This window comes from Lissotriton vulgaris, chromosome 8, assembly GCF_964263255.1.
Source record: "Lissotriton vulgaris chromosome 8, aLisVul1.2, whole genome shotgun sequence".
NCBI classification, from domain to species: Eukaryota; Metazoa; Chordata; class Amphibia; order Caudata; family Salamandridae; genus Lissotriton; species Lissotriton vulgaris.
Window position 1 is genome coordinate 1,417,792,049 of NC_141696.1, and position 26,162 is coordinate 1,417,818,210.

At 44.3% G+C, this 26,162-nt stretch overlaps 1 protein-coding gene across 1 annotated transcript in view; it reads left to right on the forward strand.

Annotated features, from left to right (window-relative positions):
- Positions 1–26,162, forward strand: part of BACE2 (beta-secretase 2) — a 340,766-nt gene that overhangs the window by 282,345 nt on the left and 32,259 nt on the right. Inside the window, exons 7-8 of the mRNA XM_086935433.1 lie at positions 6,574–6,723; positions 13,053–13,221. Coding sequence (XP_086791559.1) covers positions 6,574–6,723; positions 13,053–13,221 — 319 coding nt within the window. The remainder of the gene's footprint in view (positions 1–6,573; positions 6,724–13,052; positions 13,222–26,162) is intronic.

A 26,162-nucleotide genomic window follows, 5' to 3' on the forward strand; every position in this document is an offset into this window, starting at 1 on the left:
TAAAGTCACCCTATCTTATATTCTTTTTTCTGCGCTGCACCCTCACTACACCGATAGCCTCACATATGGGATTTTAGCATCCTAACTCCATGAGTAAATATCTAGGAAAACATCTCTGAGCTCCTTCCTCACAGTGGGGGAGTTGTAGCTCCCAGCAGGACTAGGATTTCCTACTGGTAAGGAGGAACCCATATGATGAAGCATGTCGCCCTCGGGTGAGTGAGGGTTCTAGTCCTAAAAGGATTTTCCCCCATTTTTTCCTGTTGCATTATATTTTTTGAGAGATTCTTAACTTTTATCACACGTTCTTGCTAAGATTAGGCTTTGGTGCTAAACCTAGACCTGAGGTGATATTGTGTTGATGACTATGTTTATGGGAAATTTCTCCTCGGTGGTCTTAAAATAGGATTCCCGAGGACCCTACCCCACAAATTTTGTTAGTTATTCCCCCACCCCCATAATAGAAACTATGGGTACAGTCTATCTGCCCCGAGGTGATTACCTCCAATCGCGGGGGCAGAAAGTCCACTAGACAGAGGGGTATTTTTTTTTAATATTGGGGTGGTGACTGCCCACCTTGGGGATGGCTACACCCAACCCCAACAAGAAGTGAGGCAGTCTTTCTGCCCCCCCCCCCTCTGTGGTGGATAGGGGCAATTCCCCAATTTGTTTTACCCCACTCCAGGAGTGCTGACTGCCCAATAGACTACCTCTTTGCAGTACTTTTTTTTTTGGGGGGGGGGATAGTGCCCCTGCTCCACACCCCCACCTTGTGGCCCAATATAATTTCTGCCCCTCTTCCCCCCGGGGGGGATGGACAGTGGTATCCACTCCCAATGTGCTTACAGCGTGCAGACAGCCCACGAAGCACCAGGCATTTAAAAAAAGGAGCCAAAACCAACCAAAGGATGGTGCGACCTACCCCAGCATCAAGCCATACACCATCCCCAGAAGGGGTGATAGTGTCTTTCTGCCCCACTGGGCTGGGTGTAGGTAGAAGGTTTGTCCCAATTGGGGCGATTTCCCCTAATATGCCCCCGGTGGGGGAAAAAGGCCACCTGACACTGGGAATTTTGGCTTTGTGGCAAAAGAAACTGGTGCTGGTGTTGCACTCTGGCATTAGAAACACACCCAACCACAAAAAAGGAAGAAACCAGTCTTCCCCTCATATCCGCATGGGGCTGATAGGAGGTTTTCTTTCCGTAGGTTGCCTCCGGGAGCCTGAAAGGCCGCTGTATCATAGGGGTTTATATATATATTTTTTAAATAATGCAGTTAGTCTGGCCCATCTGCCTCATTTTTACTCAACGGTCTTTCTATTACCATGTGGATTAAGAAACCCTATCCCAATTGAAAATGAGAAGACATTTGATTCTTTTGGGTATTGGTTTTACATATGGACCAGGAGTCTGGCTTACACTCAATATCATTTAACTTGCAGTGGTGAATGGCTGCCCTTGTTGGGCTTGGGTCGACTGCCACCTTCCAAAACCTACCAGGCCAAGACCATTCTGAAAAGTAGATATCCAATGGAGTCCAGGGTGATGTGCTTTGCGTGGATCCTACAACATTTTCATACCCACAATGCCCTGCAAACCACAAACTTTGACTAAAAACACACCCTTTCTTCACATGTCTGCAAGGAAAACCTCTGGAATCTGCGGGGAGCCATACATTTCCTACCATCTTGCATTCCCCCAAGTCTTTCGAAAACCTTGATACCTCACTTGTGTGGGGGTGGAAGAGACCTTTGACACAAGGCGCTAAAGCACTACGTGGAGAGATTAACGATTGGAGTAGTTATAGGATTTAGGGCCGTGCTCAGCCACCACCCATGGAAACCTACGAACCACAGACATTTTTTCAAAAATAGACGAGGGTATTATTCCAGGGTGGTGATCCTTGCATGGATTTCATGAGATTTTCTTACCTACAATGTCCTGCAAACTTCATACTTTGCCTAAAATCACAGTTTCCTCACATTTCTGTGATCAAATTTCTGGAATGCACAGGATACCACAAAAATCCTACCACCCAGCGCTACTCCACTTGTGCCGATAAAACGCTGCACCCCTTGTGTGGCTGGGACTAGTGCCCACAACTGGAACAGATAAAGCTGAGTTCATTGTGAGTCTGCTCCATGCAGTTAAGGGGTTAATGACCTGGCATATCTAGGTTTAGAATGTGTTTTTAATGTTTTCAACATAACATGAATATTTTGATTCAGTATTGCTTTGGTCTGTTATCTCCTTTGATAGGTATATTCTTGTTTGTTTTTAGTAGCATCTAAAGCATCCAATGGCACATTTGATGGTCATGGTGTCGTACTATAATGGGGAAAGATTAGAGGTAGTAAAAGATTAGAGATACCTGGGAGTGAATATTACAAATACATCTTACTTGGGTTCATTTATGATTCAATTCAGTTCTGCAGAACAAAGTAAATAGGTTTGGGTCTATTGCAATTTGAAATGTGCAAGGTAAGGGAGATGTACCATCTGTGTAAAAAGGGTCATTTCGCATAAATACCTCCTGGCAAGTCACATCTCATGTTTTGTTTGTTGGAATGCCAGTATTAACGTTTTTCCAAAGTATTACGTACATAATGAATAAAATGGCTTGACCGCAAGTCCTAATTTGAACACAACTATGGCCCTGGGGAACATCCAGGAGTGGTGATCAGTTCATGGGACATCAAACATTAGTTGGAAAATGGACAGAAATGGAGGCAGTGGACAAGAGAAATCAGTAATGAATATTATACATGGAAGGCAAATATCACACTGATAAGCATGAAACAAGTAAAATGCAACCAAGAGAAGCCCAACCATTCATCCAAAAATGCAGCCAATCTCCACTGTCTATAACAACAAACAAATCATCAGACGGGCACCACCTTATCTGGTAGGTGAGTTAAAGGCAGCAGTTTGTACTCCAGCTAAAGTCACAAAGTTGAAGAACCAGCATTTTCTGGCCATTCCTCAGTGGTCTAAATAACCTAATTTAATGGTACTCAGTTTAGTGACCTTGGAAGTCTGACTTGGTGTTTCTATGGTGTGAACGGGTGACCTGCAGACCATTCCATGTTCCACGGACAACTGTGCTACTAACTGAGCTATTCTACCATCATTCCCCCCTTCTGGGATTGGGAAATTAAGTGTCATTACATTGAGTACAAATTACATCTGTTATTAACAGTACACAGTACTTGGATATGGCAAAAATTAATTTAAACTTAAAAAAACAAGAATGTAATTTTATTATTCTCCTAAATGTTTATAAAATTGTTATATGAATGTGGACTGTCTTCGTATTAAAAACGTGATGTCTTGAAGAAGTGACACTTTATTTAAATGTTGCGAAACCCGTGTTGGCATATTCTAGTTTAACACAATGTTCAAAGAAAAACTCCAGTTTTTAGATGTTTTCTTTATATAATTCAGCAATATGTCTTTCTAATTAATAAATAATTAATTGGTAAGCTTCACAGTGGAGTCTAAGACAATATTAGACCTCATCCTGTCTTTCATTGTATACTCTTGTGAATATACATTTAGTAGCATTATAACAAGCTGTGTAGCTGTTTTTCAAGCTATGAGTGTAACATATGATGGTAATTAAACTAGCATGCAATTGTAACTTTACTGGTTAAAAGTTAATACCTTTGTTTCACTGTGCTGGATGAACACAATTATATTGGCACAAATTAGACAATTGTATATGCATTAGAAATATCAGATTTTTGTAGGAAATTTCTTTTGAAAAGTATTTGGGGTAGACCGTGTAAATATGAGCAGGAGGCATCTGGTACATGGCACCGACACTTAATTGCCCACACCGGTGCTTGTGACAGTCTACCACAACTTTGCACTGCCTGGATAATTTAGAGATGACCACAACAGTTACTTATTAGTTAATTCTACATTCAAATGACTATTACCTGCCACCCAAGCCATTCTTACAGCTTTGGGGACCTGAAATAGTCTGAAATGTCACATTTGTAGGAGCGTAATGATTAGTTAAAAGCTTAAGGTCTAGCTCGCTACACTCCACGTATAATAAATCTCTTACGGTATGCTCTGCCAGTACTATGAGGATACTTTGGTACATGTACTTTATTTCTGAGCATTAAATAAGGGAACAACGTATAAGCAATTGTCTTAACTCTGCAGTTTTATCGTTCTGATATGTTGCTCTTTATTTGCTGAAGCAGTGACTGGCGAGCTTATAAAATAAACAAGGTGTCACCTGAAATGTTTAAAGAGCTGTGTTAGCGCACTAAAATGTTTTGCTTCTACCGACCATTCCATGGATTTAAAGGGTTATCATTAGAGCATCCCACCAGAAAAACGTGCTGCAGATGAAAATATTTTCATGCTGACCGCTCGAAAGAAAGATAGGGCACAGTTTAAATGCAAACATAAAGGAATTTTTAGTTTTGGGTTTGTCTTTCCACTGTCATCTTAAAATACAATATTCCACCTACATGTGGCAGCCATATGCTTGCAACAACTTCTTAATAATTATTATTTTTTTAAATTCAAATAATTTGCATAGAGAAGTGTGGCTACTTCTTCGCGGGCGTGTGTACTAGAGTAGGTATAGTAACAATATTTTTGGTTTTGATACTCATTATAGGATCATATGATAGCTATTGGCTTAAAGAGAAGGTTCTATTGGCTTTGAATTACTGTAAACCTAACACACAAATTAGATAAACAAGCACTAGTGAAGTCAAAATGTCTCACCATTGAGACCTTATGGCTCAATGAGCTATTGACCAATGCTTTTTGGTGATGCTGCACAGCATCAGAAAAAACCTTTTTGCCAATGCTGCGGAGCATCGGTCAAAAAGAAAAAAGTACAATGATGCAGCCACTCCTGCTGGTTGCCCTATTTCATTAGAGTGTATTTGTGTGCCTAAGAAAATGACTTGTGCACCATTTTTTTAACCAATTCAAACTGTGTTAAGTACAAAAAAAATGAAATGTGAGTGGTGCAAAAGTGCTCAGAGGGGCCGCACTAAAACAAAGTAGAGTGGAGAAAGGAGGAAGGCAGCACAGAAAGGAGAGTGCAACCGTAGAGCAACATCGGGGCAGGGATGGGGGAGAATCATCCAAGGTAGAGCATGCAGCATATGAGAGAGAGCGAGAGAAAGAACAAGAGCCATGCAGTAGTAAGGCATACGAGGGAGAGAGGTTGAAAACACATGCAATCTTATGAAATGCTTAACCAAAAAGAGAAAGTAGTTCCATAAAAGAGAGCAATGAAAAGATACAAGTACCCCATTCAGAAGGATAGTAAATAGGCTGCACTCCAGGGGAATGACTAATGCAAATAGTGAAAGTTAAGCCATCAAATAAGAGGCAAGTAAATAAGAGTGACAGTAAATCCAGCCAATAGTCTTTCACAACCAGAGAATGTATACGGTCTCGTAGGTGAAAACTAAAAAGGCTGAAGAATGGAAAAAAAACAGAATTGGCAAAGTAACATTTTGGCCCACTAGTCTTGCCACTGAAGTGCTCTAACTTTTTAGGTGGGTGTGTACATATGATCAGGCAAAATGTCATCACTCCCAGTTCAAAAGCCATTGGCTGAACATAGCCACGCCATGCTGCATACTGTTGCGGTAAAAGTGCTCGACAGTTGAACAGAGAGAGCTAGCCGAAATCCCCAATATATTTGTATTTTTATTTATGAATTGTTTCTAGTGCCTGAAACTAACGGGACAGTTAAACTGTCTCAAAACTAAACCTTAAAATGTGCACACAGACTTCAACTCACTTTATTTTCCCCTTGATGTGGGTCACTCAGAATTAATTTCAAATGAAGGCTCAATCCTAATTTTCAAATTACACTTGAAAACTGTTTCAAATTTTGTTTCACGTGCAATTCTTTCAGATTTTTTGACAAAGAAAACGGAGTTAGTGTACTATAGTAATCCATAGATGCTTACTACCCAGTAAACCATGAATAATGAAAGTAATGTCATGATTTGTGTTAGCTGCTCCTCTGCCATCGTTTTCTGAAAGCCTGGAATGTCCTGCATGAATTATGAATGAATTTGGTGGAGGCACTGACATTTTAAAGTCATTTGAACGTTCATGCTAATTTGTCACTCACGCACATGAGTATATCTCCACACATTACAATGGTTTCATATTTATATCTGTGTATTCTAGTCAACGTGTTTTCACAATTAATATCGCGTTTACACTGCTTATTAGTTGCCTAACCTGTTTTGTGTCACAGAAACGTTCTTATTTACTGCATCACAGTCCTATGAATGGATGATAATGAAATTTGAAAATATGTGGTGGACAACAAAAAGCAACGCCTTGCTCAAAATTAATAATTATAGCAATAACATTGCTGGGTTTTACAGTATCAAATATTATGTTTCTTCAGTTTATCAGATACCCAAAGTAACCTGTCTATTAATTTTTTTCCTCAATTTATTGACCATTATATTTATTGATGAGGCTTGAGAGCTTCTGTAGGAAGTACCAGCAAGTTGGATTATAGGAAAAGTGGAGAAACTGCGTAAAATACAATGTCTTTGATCATTTGCAGATCCGGGATTTTGTAAGCGACTTCTGGACTGGCGGTCAGCTTGCGTGCTGGGACAAATCGGAGAAGCCGTGGACTTTCTTCCCTGAAATCTCCATCTACCTGAGGGATGTGAATTCCAGCCAGAGTTTTCGGCTCACCATCAAACCGCCGGTCAGTAGTATTAATGACTTCGCATAGTTTTTTTTTTATTGAACAGATTTCTTCCATGGCTTTTGCCATTCTTCAGTTGAACTCTTTCATACAAAGGCACAAGTGAAGTGTAGAACATCACTTAGTGTGGAACTGGCTGCACAACTATGACTATGTTGTGTTCCATATGGAACTATTTAATAATTGTATGCATTTCTTACCAGATTGATTCGGTGCATTTCCGCAGCACCAATAAGCGCCTAGGGGTTGAAGAGTGCTTTATAAATAAATGCCTATTGTCATTCAGTCATTAACTTTTGGTGTCCGTTGAAGATGTCCCCCGCAGTATGTTTCCTGTTAGTAATCCTCAACTTTATCAAGATTCATTGGATCCAGAAGCAGAATCTTTTCTATCACAGAAGGGTTTTTTAAAATGTTATTTTCAGAAAACTTTTTGGGGGGGGAGAGAGATTAGTTTTGGGGACCGCTTTACTGGTTTATGATGTACATTATGAAATGTTCATGATCCTAGCCATTGAACTTCTTTGGTAAGTCTTTCTAGGATCATTTTTTACTACACCGGGGTCAGCCCTCTGGCAGCTCCATTCTGCAGTTGAACCTCCTAAACTTCACTGATTTGGATCAGCTTCCTTCTATACCCGTTTACAGAGCTGGCATGATCTTGACCTCTTATTTTCTCAACCTACTGCTTTACAAACATTTCCAATCAAATGTAAATGTCTTACCACTTATTGATTCCCTTCTACTTCCCGGACTATCACAGACGTCAAATCCGTTTAAAATGTGCAATAATCTGCATAAAACTAACAATCTTTAAAAATCTCCACATTCATAATTTTAAATGTTTGATTGCTGCCCTCCCTTCCATCGTACATTGGCCCTCTGGTCCCTTACTTTAACTCTAGAGCCCACAAACCGATGAGCTTGTGCTGAAGAAATGAAAGATCATTCCTTTTTAGGTCTCGGCATCGAGACCTATTGTGGCCGAGTTGCTCCTCAAGGGAGATAGAGCGGTGCACGAGCCGAACAGGGTCTGTGGACGCGCACACACATAGGCACGCACACACACACGCGCAGACACACACGAGCAGACACACACACACACACACACGCAGACAGACACACACACACGCAGACACACATACACACACGTGCCAAGCCCCACTTACCGCATCAACGGCCTCAGCCGCCACTCCTGCTCTCACCGGTCCTCTGGGCCATCCACTCTGTGGGCTTCTCGCAAAGACGGAAGTCCCGCCCCACGACAGCCGTGAGCGTGCACATCCCGAAACCGGAAGTTCGGGAGAGTGCACGCTCACGGCTTGTTTAATGGATGCATTTTGGCTCTAGTGCAACATAGAGAGTAACGGGTGAGTAGTTAGTTTAATAGGGATGGCCTTGGTCTATGCAGGAACACATTTTGTAAATTCCTTTTCTGTGTCGTAGTAGTTGAAACCAAAAGCGGTAATTGTGAGGAGTATAATTTCACATCATTGATGCATGAAGCACCTCCCCGGCATGATAGCAGGGGTACTCACCTCACCTGATTGATTTTGCTTTTTTTATGTGTCATCACCGTTGCCAGTATGGGCACATCGGCCAGTAACTGCTCGTGTTCAACTTTGTCTTTGAAAGCATGTCGGCCATTGCCTGCAGGAGAGCTCTGCTTGTGTGTAGAGCTCTATCCACGTGGAATGGGGCTCAGTGGCCGCGGGCAACCTGTCTCTTCTGTGTCTGTCATTGCTTGGAAGCTTCCTTCCAGTGCAGTTACTTGGAAGGTGCCTTCAAACGTGGTGAAGTATCCTGGCGCACAACATTGTTTCGTAAATGTTGATTAAAGTGGGTATTCCTGAAGTGGTCGGTTAAGTTTTTTATTTATTTGGATGCGTATTGTAAACACTGGTTTAAGAACCACTTTGAAACACACTGTTTCGTAATATGCCATGCAGTTTGAGGCTATTCATTTTAAAACTCTATATAATTTGTGCACGGGTACCCATTTTTTACAGCGCCAAATCCCATGTTATAGCAACTTCAATGGGATTGGTTACAGTGCAGACACCTACGTACAGTTTAAACTTTGACACATTGAGCGGGCAATAGCTTGTGTAACGTGGGAACAAAATGAGCAGACAAAGGTTCTATTGTGCAGAAATCCAGGGAGTGTTTGGCTAGTTTCGCAAGTAAAAAAACACAGCTTGAGCAGTGCATTTTCCAGCACTTCCTGAACCAGAGGTAGCTTATATGATTATTTTTTTTACACCAAAGTCTACAACATTCCACAGTTCTGGTCCTTTGTTTCACAGATGCCTCTTCATGTGTCTTTTGCATCCATCTTGATTGAAGGCCATTGCTCGGCATGATTATTGGTCAGAAGTGGGCTGTAGTGCTCCATTAAGTTTTTTAGACTTTGCTTTCGGTCAGCCCTGGGTGTGGGGTTTTAATTTGTTCACGCGGATGGATTTCAAGATTGGTTTGATGATGTTTTGCCTGCATATCCGCTTTTGTATATGCTGCTCGCATTTACTTATTTAATATATTTCAGTAGTGGCTATAATCATATTCTTTTTATTCGCCCAGCTTAAAGTATGGCTAAACATAGCTTATGACTACTGATAAACAACTTGAAAATAATAATATATATATAAAATAAATGTAATGCCTCAGGGCTGCGGTTGGCCAGCCAAGCTGTACTGTGGTGCTTAAAACTAGTGGGCTTGGAGCACGAAGACAGCAGCAACACTGCATTGGGGATTATCCATGTCCTTGATGGAAAACAACTTTTTCACTGAGCGTTCTTTTAGTGTAACTGACAAGATAGTGGTCCTGGTGACAGAGAGCATGTAGGCCTCCTCGCCTTAGCAGTGATAGAGTACTTTCTGACTTCCGAGCCAGAAGTTGGGGGGGGTGACTTAAAGGGTGAATACGGTATGGCACAGGATACCAGATGAGTGGCAGTAGCTTTAGAGTAGCGCCAAGGCACCTGAGTGACAGAGAGCTGTTAAACTTCGCTCTGCTTCATGGCTATTTGCCCATCACAAGCTAGTGCAAGAATACCACAAGAAGTTTGGTAATCTGAAGATGGCTCCTAAACAGAATACGCAGTGTTCCACGAAAAGAAGAGGACTTATTTTCTCTCAGGTTAAAAGGCCACATAGGGGCACTGGGGAGAAGGAGTTCCCGAGCTGTGTAAAAAATCTGAGGTGTGGCTCACGTAGGACAAAACCATGTTAATGACCATCATGATGGATCTTCAAGATTGGGTATACAGAGAATGAAATCTGCTCTTTGTAGGGCGACTTACATGTAATAAACACCGGTGTTTCTAAAATCAAGTGTGATGATGGACCCAGTGGCATAATGTAACCTTCCCGACCCCCTCTCCCTAGCCCAGAAAACCCCTTGTGGTAGTGCTTGCGAAGTTGCAACACACGTGGCTCTGCCTATGTTGTTGTTCAACTGTTGCACCCACCGTAGCCTCCCTAGACTGCTTATCTGGAGGCTGCCCGCGAACATCTTGCCTAAGTTAAGGAAGGAATGTGCTTGAATGTCAAAGTGCTAAGACCGTACCAGAGTTGCCTCATATATGTAGACTTGACTTCAATATTGAGTGGGTCTACATGTGTTCCCTTTGTAAGGCTTATAGAGGAGTAGTTGGGTTGAAAATCCCCTAAAAGCTGTGGTCTTGCAACATCTTGCCGCTGTAGTGTACATAGACCGTTTGGATGATCCCCTGTGCCATTCAAAGTCTTGATTCGCCAAATAGAACAGAGCTGGCATGGAGTACCCCTCTGAGGGCTTTTAGAGCCTTTTTCGCTGGCCCCATTCAAAATCCGACAATGATCCCTCTCACACGAGAGTGCACGTTTCCCCTTTCCCCCATTCCCTTCTGCGCCCCCCCCCCTTTCTTCTATTCCACCTTTGTGGTTGTGCTGGTAGTTGGCCACACCGATCATGTATTGACTAGTGCGGCACTACTCGTTTTCCTATGCATTACGTTGTCCACTCCACTACCCTGGGGCCAGTCATGTTTGTTTTCTGCCTGATCGCTTATTGTTCATTTATTTTTTACTTAAAATATCAATCTGTATTTTCCACTACACAGTCGAAATGGAGGTGGAAAAGCTGATTTGGACACAACACATATTTGGCTTGTATGGTTCAGTTAGTTGTTTCAACAGCAAGAAAACTACCAGTATACATGATTAAAAGTGGGATGTGCACTGTGTTCTGGCTGAACTCTTTAAATATGTTCCTCCTTCTCCCCCTCTTCTAACCCTCTTCTCATTCGTCTCATTTTTTGGTGTATGGCTTGGAGAAGACATTGTTTTTGTATCGGTGGTTATCCACATTTGTTGAAAATAAACAACTTGAAACTTTGTTAGATGTTTGGTATTGTAAGGCAGACTGTCTCAAGCTCTTTTTTGCCAGGTCTGCACGGTTTTGGATCGTGTCGTCAATAAAAAAGATAATAAAACTTAATGTCTTAAAATTGTGCTGACTGTTGCGCAAACCAAAGACTGCAGCTAATAACTGGAAGAATAACTTTAGAATGATGCTCCTAGTTCTTTAGATGTAGTCCGTCTGCAGAGCTGTTTATTACATGCTGTGTCTTCTGTCAAAGGAGTGCTGAATGGCTGAGGTGTGACTGTCTTCTTTCAATCCTTATGTTTTTTTCATAGCATTTATGGATTAATTTTCAAAATCATGTAACTGACCCCAAGGTTATGCTGTGGTTTCCGGAGTTATGTTTTCAGACTTAATAAAAACAAATCCCCCCCCAAAAGTATTCCATGATTGTTCCACGTTCTTTTAATTGAGACTCAAAAAGTGTTAACATTTTTTACTAGTGGGCCCACTGAGATACTATTAGTAAGTTTATCATATTGGATACTCCTCTTCAATCTCTTCTCTGATGCTCTTTAACACCTGCTCCTGCCACTGCCTGTCGTGTAGCAACACTGCCCCTCCCCCACCCTCTGTAATATGGGGAAGTGTGGTCATGGGCACCACAATAAGAAACGTTACCATTCTCAGGTGAAAGCCTGGATATTTGGGATTTCGTGATGATAGTTTAACACGCTTATCTGCTAAAAGATATGAAACTGACATATTACATTAGTTTTTTGTTAAAAAAATTGCTGTTACAAAGTCTTCACATTATGGCGCGGTTCTGCATGCTGATGCAGCAGTCCCTGGTATATAGTCCACAGAGTGCATAAGGACAGGCTAATTGCTCATGACTGTGCAAGCATCTTCTGACAATGTGTCCATGTGCCGGAGCCCATCACAGGCAACCACTGTCACAAATCAAGCACACCATGACCATTAAATGTGCTCATGTGACTGAAGCCAGTTCTAGAGGGTATGATCAGTGGTACTTCTTCCATCCACAGACGATGATGAGAGGCTGCAAGTCAGAGTACGACTCACTTGGTTTGGTTTCCAGACACCGAGTTCTTTACAAAAACGTCTGTGGTTGGATGCTGGATTATCTGTGTCCCTCATTTATGTTGGGCCTGGGTTTGTCTAGAGATCAAAAATCATTGGCAATGGATAGACATCTTCTGCAGTCACTTCCTGTTCTTTTGCTTTTTGCTCAAAGATGCAATAAATGTAACCCTTTTTAGGTCTCGGCATCGAGACCTATTGTCATGGAGTTCACTCTCAAGGGAGATCCTTGAGCCCCTTGCTTCCAGCTATCTCACATTCTCTTCACCTGAACAAAAGCCTTTCATCAAGGATATTACAGCAGTGACTGACTCCAAAATCTTGTTCCCCAGGAACACACACACACAGATGTCCATCCAACAGATGGGTACTTACAGATACAGGAACCCCCTGCAATATATTTCTTCCATGTGGCAAAAAAATGCTGCAATAAAGGCATTACAGACTAAATGATACATCAGGCAGCATGAGTTTAACTTTCTTTACACCGCAAGTCCCCAACATGTCGAATTGAGCAGCCAACATTTGGTGTACGCAGCCTGTGCAAAGGAGGCACATGCAAGGAAACTTGATCAACAAAAATGGATTACCTACATTTTTCTAAAAGATTGAATATATACCATATTCTATTTTAGTACGTGCATATAATCCTAGTCTTTTTTTTGCTACTTAAAACCTCATGGAAATTGTTTTAAACCACTCATGTTGGTTCGTAAACGTTTTTTGTTGCTCTGTGGCTATGCAGACTTAGTGATCAACTTGATGCTCTATGCAATTAATTTCATTGTCTCCATTATATACAGCACTTGCAATAACTTGATTAAAATATTGTTTTTAAGCTTTTGACTGAAATCGATAATCAAGGGTTTTCTTTTCAGCTTTACATCCAGTACATACTCACGGTCCAGGGGACCATGGACTGCTACCGCTTTGGCATCTCCTCCTCGACTGGCGCCCTTGTGATTGGTGCTACAGTTATGGAAGGCTTCTACGTCATCTTTGACCGAGCACAGAAGAGAGTGGGCTTTGCAGTGAGCACCTGTGCAGGTAAAGGAGAAAATTTAGAATTTCTGATCTAATCGAAGGGCTCGGTTCATTCATACTTTTTAGTTGTCAAAGATCTGTTTGTAATTGTCCTGAAAGACTTCCTCTTTACTAGAGCTTTCTAATTTCCTATGACCTCTACTTCTTGTCAGGTGCCTTGAAGCTTCCACCATGGTGTATTGCCACTATATGAAAAGCAAAAGCTGTGTCTCGTTGCTGCATAGATCCAGCTTTCACTGCCCAGCTTCCCCCTTCCCCTCCAGGTCTATCTTGACATCCTGTAGCCCCACTCTGTCTCCACCTTTCCTCCCTCACCAATCTCAAATACATGCCCTATTGCTTCACATGTAAGCTCATGCTCTTGAACTCCAGTTACATATATGATATTTGAGGTAGTGTCCAAGTTCCATGAAAAGGATAAAAATACCAGGGTCTTAATCTATTACACAATTTTTCCAGTCACGTACCATGGAAGGCTTATTTAAAGTTGCACCATAACTCTTCTAATAAGCGTACGCTTAAAGTCAAGTCAAGTCAATTCAAGTCAATTAATTTATATAGCGCGCTACATACCCAGAGGGTCTCAAGGCGCTTGAAGAAGGGTGGGGAATTACATGTCGAATATCCAGGTTTTAAGTTGCTTTCTGAATGCTAGGTGGTTCTGAGTGAGGCGAAGGTGAATGGGAAGTGAGTTCCAGGTTTTAGCCGCCAGATAGGAGAAGGATCTTCCTCCCATGGTGGTTTTGTTGATGCGAGGTACAGCAGCAAGGGCTTGGTTGGAAGAGTGTAGCTGGCGGGATGGGGTGTAGAAGGAAAGTCGTGTGTTGAGGCATTCGGGTCCAAGTTCGTAAAGTGCTTTGTGTGCGTGGGTTAGGAGGCGTAATGTTATCCTCTTATTGACTGGGAGCCAGTGGAGGTTTTTCAGGTGACCAGAAATGTGGTCTTTACGTGGGATGTCTAGTATGAGTCTGGCTGATGCGTTCTGGATGCGTTGGAGTTTTTTCTGAAGTTTTGCGGTGGTACCGGCGTATAGGGTGTTTCCATAGTCCAGGCGGCTTGTCCAAAGTCCCAAGCAGTCAACGTTAAGGTACACATTCTGCAGCAGAAAGTGAGGTGGTCACTGCCTAACTCAAGAGAAAGCATCTTTAATTATTCATATCTATAGAAATATATTGACAGTGTTAACAATGCAGGTGAAATAGAAAGTACACAATACTTCATTTACATTAGTGGTACAATGAGCCATTGAACCCCTTTGAGAAGGGATAATACATAAAGAAACCTGGAGTCCATTGGAACAGTTTTAGAAGACAATATAGTTTTAACAGTATGGCCCACATCTCAACACTATATAATATCTAATGCTCGTGAAACTCTATTGATCGCAGTCTCTTAAAGTTTGAAGGAAATTCTCCTAGCAGGAAACAAAATGGTAATGAAATGCATTGTGCATTTGTAAAGCGCACTCTCTCCCCCAGGGGTATCCTGGCATTGATACAAAAGCTAGAAGCTGCAACATTGTGTTTTAGATCAAGCTGCATGGATCTGGTTAACCAAAATGGAGGATCTTAAAACCTTCTAGCCAAATCTGTGTACCTCTTAAAGTTAAAGATGGTTTACAGTGGAGATGCAGAGGCTCTGAATGGGAGATGGCATGCAGTGGCAAGTGCCAAGGAACACATGGGGCTCAGAGTGGACAGCTGAGGTCCCTGGATCAACTACCTAGTCTAGAGACCAACAAAGAAATGGAAAATAAAAAAGGTTTCTGAGGAGTGTCCTAATCCTCCTTTCCACTTCACTTGTCAGCTTCCTGGGTAGTCCTCGCCATCACTACTGTGGCTTGTGAGGTGTTCAATAGATGTCCTTAAACCTCTTTCGAGGTTGCATGCACAACATCCTGCTACAGGAAGGCCAAGGTTACTTCAGGCCTTCTGTTGGTGCAAGGCCCAGTGGGGCTGCCTGTGGGATTCCATGATGGACAAATACAGCTGCCGGGCAGCCTGACAGAGCTTCAGCTGGGCCGTGGCTTAGTCCCAGTGGCACAGATTAGGGGAAAGTGGTCGCTTTGACATCCTTTTCCTCACACGCCTAAGTGTCTCAGGTCCTGTCCTGCTTAATCTGTACATGCAGTCCCTGAATCATGCTCCCATTTAGTTAGGGCCGATTTTACATGCATGTGATTGATACCCACTCATGTTTAGCATTTCCCACTGGATGTGCAGACCATGCAGAAGAAGTCCAAGACATTTGCTGTGGGTTTGCGCTCCTTTGGCCAGGGTTCGCTGATCTCTGGTGCTGCATTATAGGATGCAAACCCAGCCCCTGGGTTACTGAACAACCCAGCCCCTGGGTTACTGAACCTGGTGTCAAAACAGTTTTATTTTTGTTTTTATTTTGGATCACCAACCCCTCCCCCCCCCCCCCCCCCACCCACCCACCCCTTACCCCCATCCCCCTCCCCACACCCCCATCCCCCTCCCCACATAAGCTAGAGGTTTTAAGAATTCTACAGCTGCCCCTTTTTGTCACTCCTTTGTTTTGTAATGGGGACCGCAATTCTTTTCTTCAAGTTTCGAGTAGCCAATAGGAGAGTTTCTGGGCCGTAAATGACCGATGGGCTGCAAAAGAGCCTTTATCCAATCAGATTTAAATATTCCTTTAAAATGTGGATTAACAGCCCAGATCTCTCTACAATTTAACCCTTTCAATCTCACCTATTTTTTAAACTCTAATTTTGGTAAATACCCACTTTCTCGCCAAAGTTGGTGCGATTCCATTCTGCATTCTTTCTGTACTGAAGAGCAAACAACCATTTGGGAATAAAAATGGTAAATGTCACTTTTATGAGCCCCCCTCCTTTGTTTTTGGGGCTCCTACATTCCAGAGCTGCACAAAGCGTTCCCGTGCAAGCGCCACAAAAATGGGCGATGTGTGTGTGTGTGTGTGTATACTTGTAAAGCGCACTATCACCTGACAGGCATCCTGGCGCTGTATACCGCTGTGGAACCCCTCCTGGCTTTCCCTGTGAGATGGTCCCTACTGGTCACCCCCCAAGGTGAAGCCAGGCATCCCAGCGCTTTTTAGGCCGTTGTAGAGATTAAGCAAGCTATTGCCAAGGGTTGCAGAGTGGGACCCATGATTAGAGTAGGCACTGAGGCGAGAATTATAGAGTCCGTGGACATTGAGCCCAAGACCCTGCCGCGTCGGGAATTGAACCCTGGTCCCGGCCAGACCTCTGCACCAGGGTCTGCCGCTCTAACCATTGAGCCACACTTCTCTCTGTTTGGACTCTGGGGGCAACTGAGTCCATGGACTTGGGTTTGGCGTCGCCAACATGTCAGTGATACTAACTCTGTGGCGAAAACAATGCCTTGGCAATCTATTCCTCCATTTGCTGCTTCTGGATAGCCTCCACCCTCTGCATCTGCCCTGGAGGACACCTTCCACTGTCGCCCACAACCCTCCGCCTTATAGACCTCAGACATTGATGAGGACCCACTCAGGTCTCATGGCCCATCTGACTGCATCGCAAGTCACCGTCCCGTGGTGGTGGGCCTGTTCCGACCGCAGTGCATCCGGGGCCACTAACTCTGTGCAGCACAGGTCATGGGGCCTTTGTGGTTGTATGGTTATGACCTTTATGATATACACTGTTGTCGATTTCTGACTGCACCAGGCAGCCCTTGCCGGCTGGTGTGCACACACACATCCAACACAGGTGTCACTCTGTATGTGTGCCTACTAATAAATGTGGCCGTGTGCACAAAGCCATTTACATCACCTGAGCAAGGGTGTCCGTGTAGTTACTTTGTCAGTATGAGGGGCACTGGTCCTGCAACGTCAGTGTGCTGTCTTCATTGGACGTTACCATGTCACCTCAGCATTGTCAGTGGCCATGGACATGTTGCGCACGCACCCTCTGCATGCACAAGCGGCATGTGTTGGTCCGGCGTACATCAGGTCACCGCAGGGGTGTTCTGATTCGGCAGGGGCAGCAGGGCGTGGCTCTGACCTGGCCTCGTGCAGGAGGTGCGGTAAGTGTGGCTCAGTATTTGGGTGTAGTCGCCACCAGGGCCACAGTAGTCGATGTTGCGATGTAGCATGCACCAGGAGGGCAGGCCCGCACAGACGGGGAAACGTAGGAGCGCAGCGCACACAAGTGAGTGGGCTCGTGGGAAGGAGGAGCAGCTGTGTGGCAACATGACACCCCGTGGGGCCGCTCATGTGCCACGTGCTAGGTATACCATCCAAGATTCCCAGGGTCGCAGACATCCCACCACACCCACGACAGACCGTTGTACATCTCCTGTATGCATGCAGATGGTGAAGTTACTGTAGGGCAGAGCAGTCATTTTGTCTGCATTATCAGGCGGTAGCACATCTGCAGCTCCGAGCATTAACTTGCATGTGGCCAGCACCCCTGACAGATACGATTGCATTTGCTTGGGTCTCCCACACTACTCCCTGCCCGACGTGGGACCAATATGTACACATCCCACACGAAGGAGTCCTTGGTTGTAGTTAGCGTGCATGAAATGGCCTTCACACGTACTCCGACCCCACTCCAGACCTTCACCCGTTGCATGCAGACACTGCTTATTGCACCACGCTATGCCATTTTATCTACAGGTCTGGTGCAGGGAAAGCCAGTGCTGCTTCAAACAGAGCTACTGACGCAATAGCACATCGTCCCGGACACATGCCCGACTCCAGCCACGTGGAGCTGTAACGTACACGTCTGCTGCATGTCCTGGGGCACTGCCCTTGGCAGTGCTGCGGATACATTTTGCAGTGTGAATTTTTCTGGATTCGCTGTGCATTATTCCGCCATCTAGTGGCTGTCTGGAATTGTAGTCTTTTTTTTCTTTTTTTTTTTTGTGGCCCAGGTGGACGGCGACATCCCACCATTTGGTGTCCCTCGTGACGTCGATTAGCTTCCTGCGGAAGCTCCCACCTTCGGTCGCCCTCTTCTGTTTCTTTTTTCTGCCATCGGGTTTAGATCGTTGCTGAGGAGTTCCAGAGTTTTGGAAAAGGAATTCAAGCTAAATTGAAGATATTTGACGAAGAATCAAGTTTTCAACCTCACCGGACTACAGGTCAGGTACACGGAGCGATGAGGGAGAAGTTAAAGAACAAAACCTCGACGTTTGACGGAGAATGCGCTCACAGGGGGCTCCCTGAGCGTGGGGATTAACAAAACACCATTCAAGTTTTGCACCAAATTCAATGGAGAGCAACTGTTCGGCACGCCAGTGGACGACAAGTTGATGCAACTCAAGAAGGACAATGTAACGGCAAGGTCCATGGGAGGACTGCAGTTCAGGGGGATGAGAAGAGGCACACCCACAAGGAGGCCAGGGCGTAGAAGTTGAGGAAACGTGCTGACCACGTCGCACCAAACGATCCAACAAGGCTACCAAGGGAACAAGCAGGGCCAGCAGCAGCAGGGTCAGCAGCAGCAAAACTGGCAGTACCAACCCCGGGGACAGTCCTTTCGAAGGTGCGGTAACGGACGAGGACAAACAAGAAGGGGAGGACAACAGCCCTCAACCAAGTGACTCCACTATGCATCAAGCCCGCACCCTAGCAACACCTCGGGTGGGCGGAAAGGCAAAAAGAAAAAATACAGCCAAACATTCAACGACAAACAGTACCTCAAACACTCCACACTGGTAGGGGAAAAAATAAGAGACTTCCTCCAGGAATGGAGAAAGGTCACATCGGACAAATGGATACTAAACATCATACAATACGGATACTGCATAGAGTTGGAAAGAGAACCTCCAAACAGAAAACCGAGAATAAAGGCACACTCAGCAAAAGAGCTCTTGATCTTGGCGTTGCATATCTTGCCAAGCAAGAAATGCTTGGCAAGGGGGCAAATGAAGCGTTCCCTGAAAACCAAAGGAACAAGGGGGTTTACTCAACCTACTTCCTGGTGCCAAAGGTGGACGAAACACTCAAACCTATCCTAGATCTAAGGTTCATAAACAAATTCGTGAGGGCTCAAAGATTCAAGATGACCTCACTACAAGAGTTAAAACCACAAATACAACAAGGAGATTTCATGGCTACCATAGATTTAAAGGACTCATACTTACACATCCCAATCAACCACAAACACAAGCGACTACTAAGGTTTGTGATCAACCAAAGCCACTGCCAATTCATAGTACTGGCATTCGGCCTAAAATCCGCACCAAGGATGTTTACAAAATGCCTAGCAGCTGTCTCAGCACACCTACGAAGGCAAGGGATACACGTATACCCCTATCTCGGCGACTGGCTCATAAAGGCAAGTTTGTACGATCAATGCAAACTGCACATCCAGCAGGTCATACTAACACTGACGGGGCTTGGTTTGTCGATTCATTGGGAGAAATCGTCAACAGAGCCAGAGCAAATAAAGATATTCTTAGGGGCAGAGATAGGCACTATACAGGCCAAAGTGTTCCCCAGCAGGAAGAGAACTTTGGCGATACTGAAGGAAACACGTCACTACTGCAAGGGGCAAGTTCTCACAGTGAGGAAAGTGAGCAGGTTAATGGGAATGATGGCGTCTTGCATTCACCTAGTCCAAAATATTTGACTACACATGGAATGGATACAACGGCAATGGTCACAGGCAACTGGGAGCTGGGAAGATCTAGTGGTTGTCACACACGCAGTGCATCAGGAAATAGCTTGGTGGAGCAAACAGACCATATCACAGGGAAAACCATTCGCACAACCAACTCCAACAGTGACCATCACAACAGACGCATCCCAGATGGGGTGGGGGGACATATGCACAAGCTCAAGGTGAGAGGGCTGTGGTCCCAACAGGATGCAGTCAAGCTCATCAATTACCTGGAACTGAAAACAGAGTTCCTAGCCCTGAAAGCCTTTCAGAAGCAGCTGTACGGAAACAGGGTGTTAATCCAGATAGACAACACCACAACCATGTTCTACAACAACAAACAGGGAGGAATACAGTCAGTAGCGCTGTCGAGGCTAGCACAGGAGATATGGACATGGGCCATCCCATTAAAGATAGACCTACTAGCAATACATCTCCCAGGGAAGGACAACGTGGAGGCAGACAGACTCAGCAGGCAGGCGTCTGAATCACACGAGTGGGAGATCAGCCCACCCGAATTACAAAAGATATTCCGGAAGTGGGGTACACAGCAAATGGACCTATTTGCAACACACCAAAATGCCAACACTTCGCATCTTGGCAACCAGACCAGCTGTCACAAGGGAATGTGCTATGGATCAGTTGGTCAAAGACCTATTCATACTCTTTTCCCCCGATCCCACTGCTATACAGGGTACTCAGTAAATGCAGGAACAGCAACATGTCACGGATACTAATACCATCTCAGTGGGCCAGACAATCATGGTTCTATCAAATTGTGGAGATGGCGCAAGCACCAGCACGCAAATTCCCAAAGAGAAGGGACCTGTTAACAATTCAGAGCGAAAGGGTGCTACACCCAGAGCCAGAGAGCCTCAGCCTGGTAGCATGGCTCCTGAACACTTAGTCTGCACACCTCAAGCTACCGGAAAGCACAATGGCAGTGCTCAGGGAGGCAAGAAGGCCTACCACAAGGAAAGGCTTTGTAGCAAAGTGGAAGAGATTCTCAGAATAGTGCATTAAAGAGAAACTGCAAAGCAAGATCACAAGTGAGTCAACAGTGCTAAAATACTTAACACATCTACTGCAAAGCAAACTAAGCTACACGTCGCTAAGGGTACACTTAGCGGCATTTGTAGCTTACACTAGAGGAGAGACAGGGAAAAGCTGCTTCACCTCCCAAGTCGTAAAGAGATTCCTAGAAGGGGCAAAGAGAATCGCACCTCCAAACAGAATGCCAGCACCCGCGTGGAACCTCAACGTAGTGCTGACCCAATTGATGAAGGCACCATTCAAGCCCATGCACAAAGTTACACTGCACATGCTCACACTAAAGACAGCCTTTTTAGTAGCTATCACATCACTACGGAGAGTAAGTGAATTTCAGGTGCTAACACTTTAAGAGCCCTACCTGCAATACACAATGACAGGATTGTTAAGAGAACGGACCCACACTTCATGCCAAAGGTGGTGTCTTGGTTCCACATCAACCAAAAATCCAAATACCTAGTTTTTCCCAAAAACCAACTACAAACACAGAGAGAACGCTGCACACACTGGACGCCAGAAAGGCAGTGATGCACTACATAGTAAGGACAAAGGAATGCAGAAAGACAAAGCAATTCTTTGTTTCTTTTGCAAGCTGTTTCTTGAGATGACCTGTCACCAAGAATACCATTGCACAATGGATTGCACAAACCATTCAACTATGCCACAAACAAGCTGGGCAACAGTTACAAGGAGCACTCATGCTCACTCAACAATGAAGAAAGGAGCTACAATTGCGTTTCTAGCTAACACATCAATTCAAGACATTTGCCAAGCTGCAACACGGTCTTCGGTGCACACATTCACTAAGCACTACTGTGTGGATATCCAAATAAACAAAGGAGCGCAAGTGGGACAGAAGGTCTTACAACACATTTTCAGTAACCAGTGCTCATCTTTCACCCAGCCGCCACAATAAGGAAAAACCGCTACAAAGTCTATGCACAGCATAGTGAATCCAGAAAGATTAATGCTGCAAAACGTATAGTTTCTTACCTGTCAGTGTAGTTTTGCAGCTTGAAGACTTTCTGGATTCACTAGCGAACCCACCCACCTCCGCCAGAAAGATGAGAAAGGAGGAAGGGTATTAAAGATGAACAAGACTTAAAAAGTAAGAAGAAAAGCAAGAATAACACATGAAAAGAAAAAAGAATCAGAAAATGGCGACCAAAGGTGGTAGCTTCCACAGGAGGCTCGTAGACGTCCCGAAGGACATCAAATGGTAGGATGTCAACTCCCACCTGGGCCATGAAAAAAAAAAAGACTACAATTCTGGACCAAACGACTAGATGGTGGAATAATGAACAGCATAGTGAATCCAGAAAGTCTTCAAGCTGCAAAACTACACCGGCAGGTAAGAAACTATACGTTACCGGCTGAGCTTCCGCCTTGTGGAAGTCACCTGCGTTCAGCCTGTGTTGCAATGTCTCTTGTGCATATTCACGTGGTCTATGGATATCTACCTCTCCAACGTCACGGTGGCTGACCTGGACTTCAATGTGTGTGTGTGCGCGCCCCCTGTTGGCCCACGACCAGGAGTGTCACTGTGAGGCCCATTTATAGCATGCATGGATGTTTGGCATGCAGGCTGGGGACTGGGCCTTGGAGATTGCACAAGTCATCATGTGCAGTGAGCGCATTGAGCCACTACCCGATTGGGCTTTGGTGCACATTGGCTAGAGTGGTTGGTGTCAGCACATCTGTCCTGGTCAGCTGATGGATTACGTTGACGACATGTCAGATGTGTTGGACCATGATCTCTCATTGGAGATGTTGGTCTACGCAGCTGCATTCGCATTCGCGTTCATGGACAAGTGACAAGGTACCTGCAGCTACAACTGGTTGCATGTTGGTGATCTGGCCACATGTCCCAAGTCGACAGTGGACATGGCTGTATTGGCCTGGGCTCATGTTCCAGGTGGGGACAAACTACGTGGGTTGGCACTGACTTGTGTTGGTGATGGACTCCCCCGAGGTGGTAATGGGCACTTTCCTACGTTCCCCATTCAGTCATGCTGCTGCCTTGGTCTGCATATCGTGGCACTTCCCTTGGCCGTACTGACACACACTTGTTGATCATGTTTGAGCGCTTTCACTTGTCTCTGACTGGGTTGTGTCTTGATTTGTATGCCAATGTGTATGTCACAGACTCTCTGGCTCCCTACCATACGTGCATTGCTACCCCATGAGGACTGTGGGTTTGTACTTGTGCAATCTCGTGTCCGTTTCGTGCTTTTTCAGGTGCATATGGCCGTTTACCGGCCACAGGCGGGTGCACTAGTGTCCTGTGTTCGTTTGTGCAAATGTTGGCGTTTGTACCACATTGTGTTCGATGTTGGGGTGTGCTGCATTGTGTGTGGGATTTCCCTGCGGCACTGATTTGGCTCAGCCTTCTCCCTTTCGGGCAGTGTGGTTTTCACTTCTGTGTGTCGCGGGTCTGGCGGTGCTTATCCCTGCTTTCCTCATCGTGAATGGGCTCATCGCATGTTTTTTTGCATTGGGGCTTGTGTTTTTATCTCCGTCGCGGTGGTTGTACTGCGGACATTCGCTGCATTTTCGGTGAACTATCGCAAGGTACCACGGTGTTTTCCATTCCGTGTTAAAACAGGGTTATTTTCCCGCGATTGGCTGCGATGTGTAAAGGTGCGTTAGCGTTTTTTGGTGATATTTAGCACATGTTCTTTTGAATATACCCCCTAAAGTAACCATTTTCATATAACAAAAGTATTATTTCTTCCACCATGTTATTGTTTAAAAATTCCTTTGTATAATCAACACCATGCTTTAGCACTCTTTCACAGTGACAAAACATTTTCGATTGAGGTTGTATTTAACTTGGATCTTTACCTCTTTTTTTTTTTCTCCATTTTTTTCATTATTTAATTTTTTCATTTTTGCATAACGAAATGCACCTTATAGACATTGACAATTACTCTCCTAGATCAAGCGAGGTACATGTTTGTCATATTCACAAGTCCTCCAAAACTGTGCAAGAGTGTATCCTTATTCTTCTTCCACGGCTGTTTTTAGCTCTCTATTGGGTACACAATGCAAAATTATGATTGTCTCCGAGGGTAAATTCTTTTTGCCTGATCTATAACATAATATTGCATGGTATCATGCCCTTCTAATACCCCTTACAGTTGTCAAGCATTGACCATGTTTCAACCTCTTATTTACATTAAGTGCATAATCATACTTTCTGACAGAAAAACATATCTATTCAGTGCATTTAAAATGCATATTGCTTTGTGCATATGATGAAATTCGGATTTATGTTCATATAAGGTGCAATATGTTTATATAAAGTGAATGGTGCAATGTAAATAATACAGCCTCCATTATCTCAAATAATGATTTTTTTCCCCTAATCCATATTGTAACGCTGCATGGTATCATACTTTTCTAATGCCCTTACAGTTGTCAGTTAACAATCATATACTTCATACTCTTTTTTACACAAAGTGCATAATCATGCTTTTTGACTAGAAGACATATCTATTCAGAATCTTAATTCTTCACATTCGAGATTTCCTGTTCCAATAAGGTGCAATATATTTCACATAAAATGCATGGTGCAGGATAAATAATACAACCTCCGTTTTTGATTTTTTGTTGATGCTCAAACGCAAATCAGATGTTTCATGGTAGGGCTTGTGCTTATTAAAAGTATTTGTAAAATCTCACAAGTCTGCTACCTATATGTACTACTAAAAAACAATGGTCCTTACTCCCAGAACACATATTTAAGAGGACATTTTGTTCTACACTTTCTTCTCTGTGTGGTCAGGAGAGTTGTAATGTAGCATTAATATAACGCCTACTATACCTATGTGGGGCACTGATATAACGCTTTTTACACCTATATGTAGCACTGAAGTGCTTGCCCACATGGGTAGCAGGCTACACTGGGTGGGGTGAGTGGTTAGAAGTGTGTATTGCAGGTATTTGTGGGAAGCTTTTTGGTGTTGGGCATGATTCTCCGAGAAGTGCTTTTATCTTGTTTTGGGACCCAGCACTTAATAGTGTGGTTGTGGGAAGCCATGAGAGAGAGAGGGTGCATGCAGTTTATCTCGACGCCTCAAGGCATTGTAAAGGCATATACTGGGCGGGGCCAATCCAGAACCAACCCCCCACTGGGCCACTGTTAGGCAACCAGAGCTAAGGTTATCAGGCTTGGGGCAGAAAGTGCAGGTGGGACTCTAGCATGTAGGCAGCTACATTGCACCCTCCTAAACAGAGGGGTAGCTTTGTGCGTTTCCGTCAAGAAGGTAGGGTGATCACTGAAAACTGAGTAGCTCAAAAAGAAGTGTTGTAAAAAGAAGACTTATTCTGCTTCCAGATCTTTAGCTAGCACACCAACATCACAGATAATTTGTGGGGCTGATTTATTTCCATTCTTAGCCCCCCCCCCCCCCCCCCCCCCCCCCCACTCCCCATTTCGCTGGTCTGACCTCTGCCTTTATTATGTTCCCTACACGTTATCTGCCATTATCTGCTCTGTCTAGCGGGGCCTCCTCTTACACTCCCAAAGTAACTCTACTCTCGCCTCTACCAAGAATCCTTTGATGCAAACACTTTATCCCATCTTGCTGGCCTTTAGAATTGCAAAGACATTGGCCGCAACATGTTTTTATTGATATATTAAGAGGCAAGGCAGCACGTTAGTTTCCTCTGCTGGGGCTAAAGTGTGCTCTGTTTTGTACTTTGCTTTGCACCCTTTTGCTTCGCTCCATTTTCCCTCTTGCCTGTGCAGACATATGAAGTGTTTCCACTGAGCAAAGAAGAAACCCACCAGGTGAAATAGTTTCCTCTCCTGGGACCCACAATGTGTTCGGCTTTGTAACGTCCTTTCCCCCATTTGGCTTTGCTCCAGTTTTGGGATTGGACACCCACTAACATAATATGTGAATATCATAATGTGGGAGTATTTGTAAAGCACGCCTTCCCACAAGGGTATCTTGGCAATGATTGACAACAGTTTATTGTTACCCAACTGAATGGTACTCATTTCGTCGACTTCAGAAGGATGAAAGGCTGAGCGGACCCGACAGGATTTGAATCTGTGACCATGAGGTCAAACTCAAGCCCCTACAGTGGATGTATTAGTCCACTGAGCCACAGACCCGATCCACTGGAAACTAAATGTTCACCATTACTGGTCACTCCACACAGCGACAAACTACTCCACGTAATTACCTGAGCATTTCGGAGGGGCACAGCTGTCTTATTCCACATGCTTTTTGTTGGGAAGGGTGTTCACTGTAACAGAAGTGTG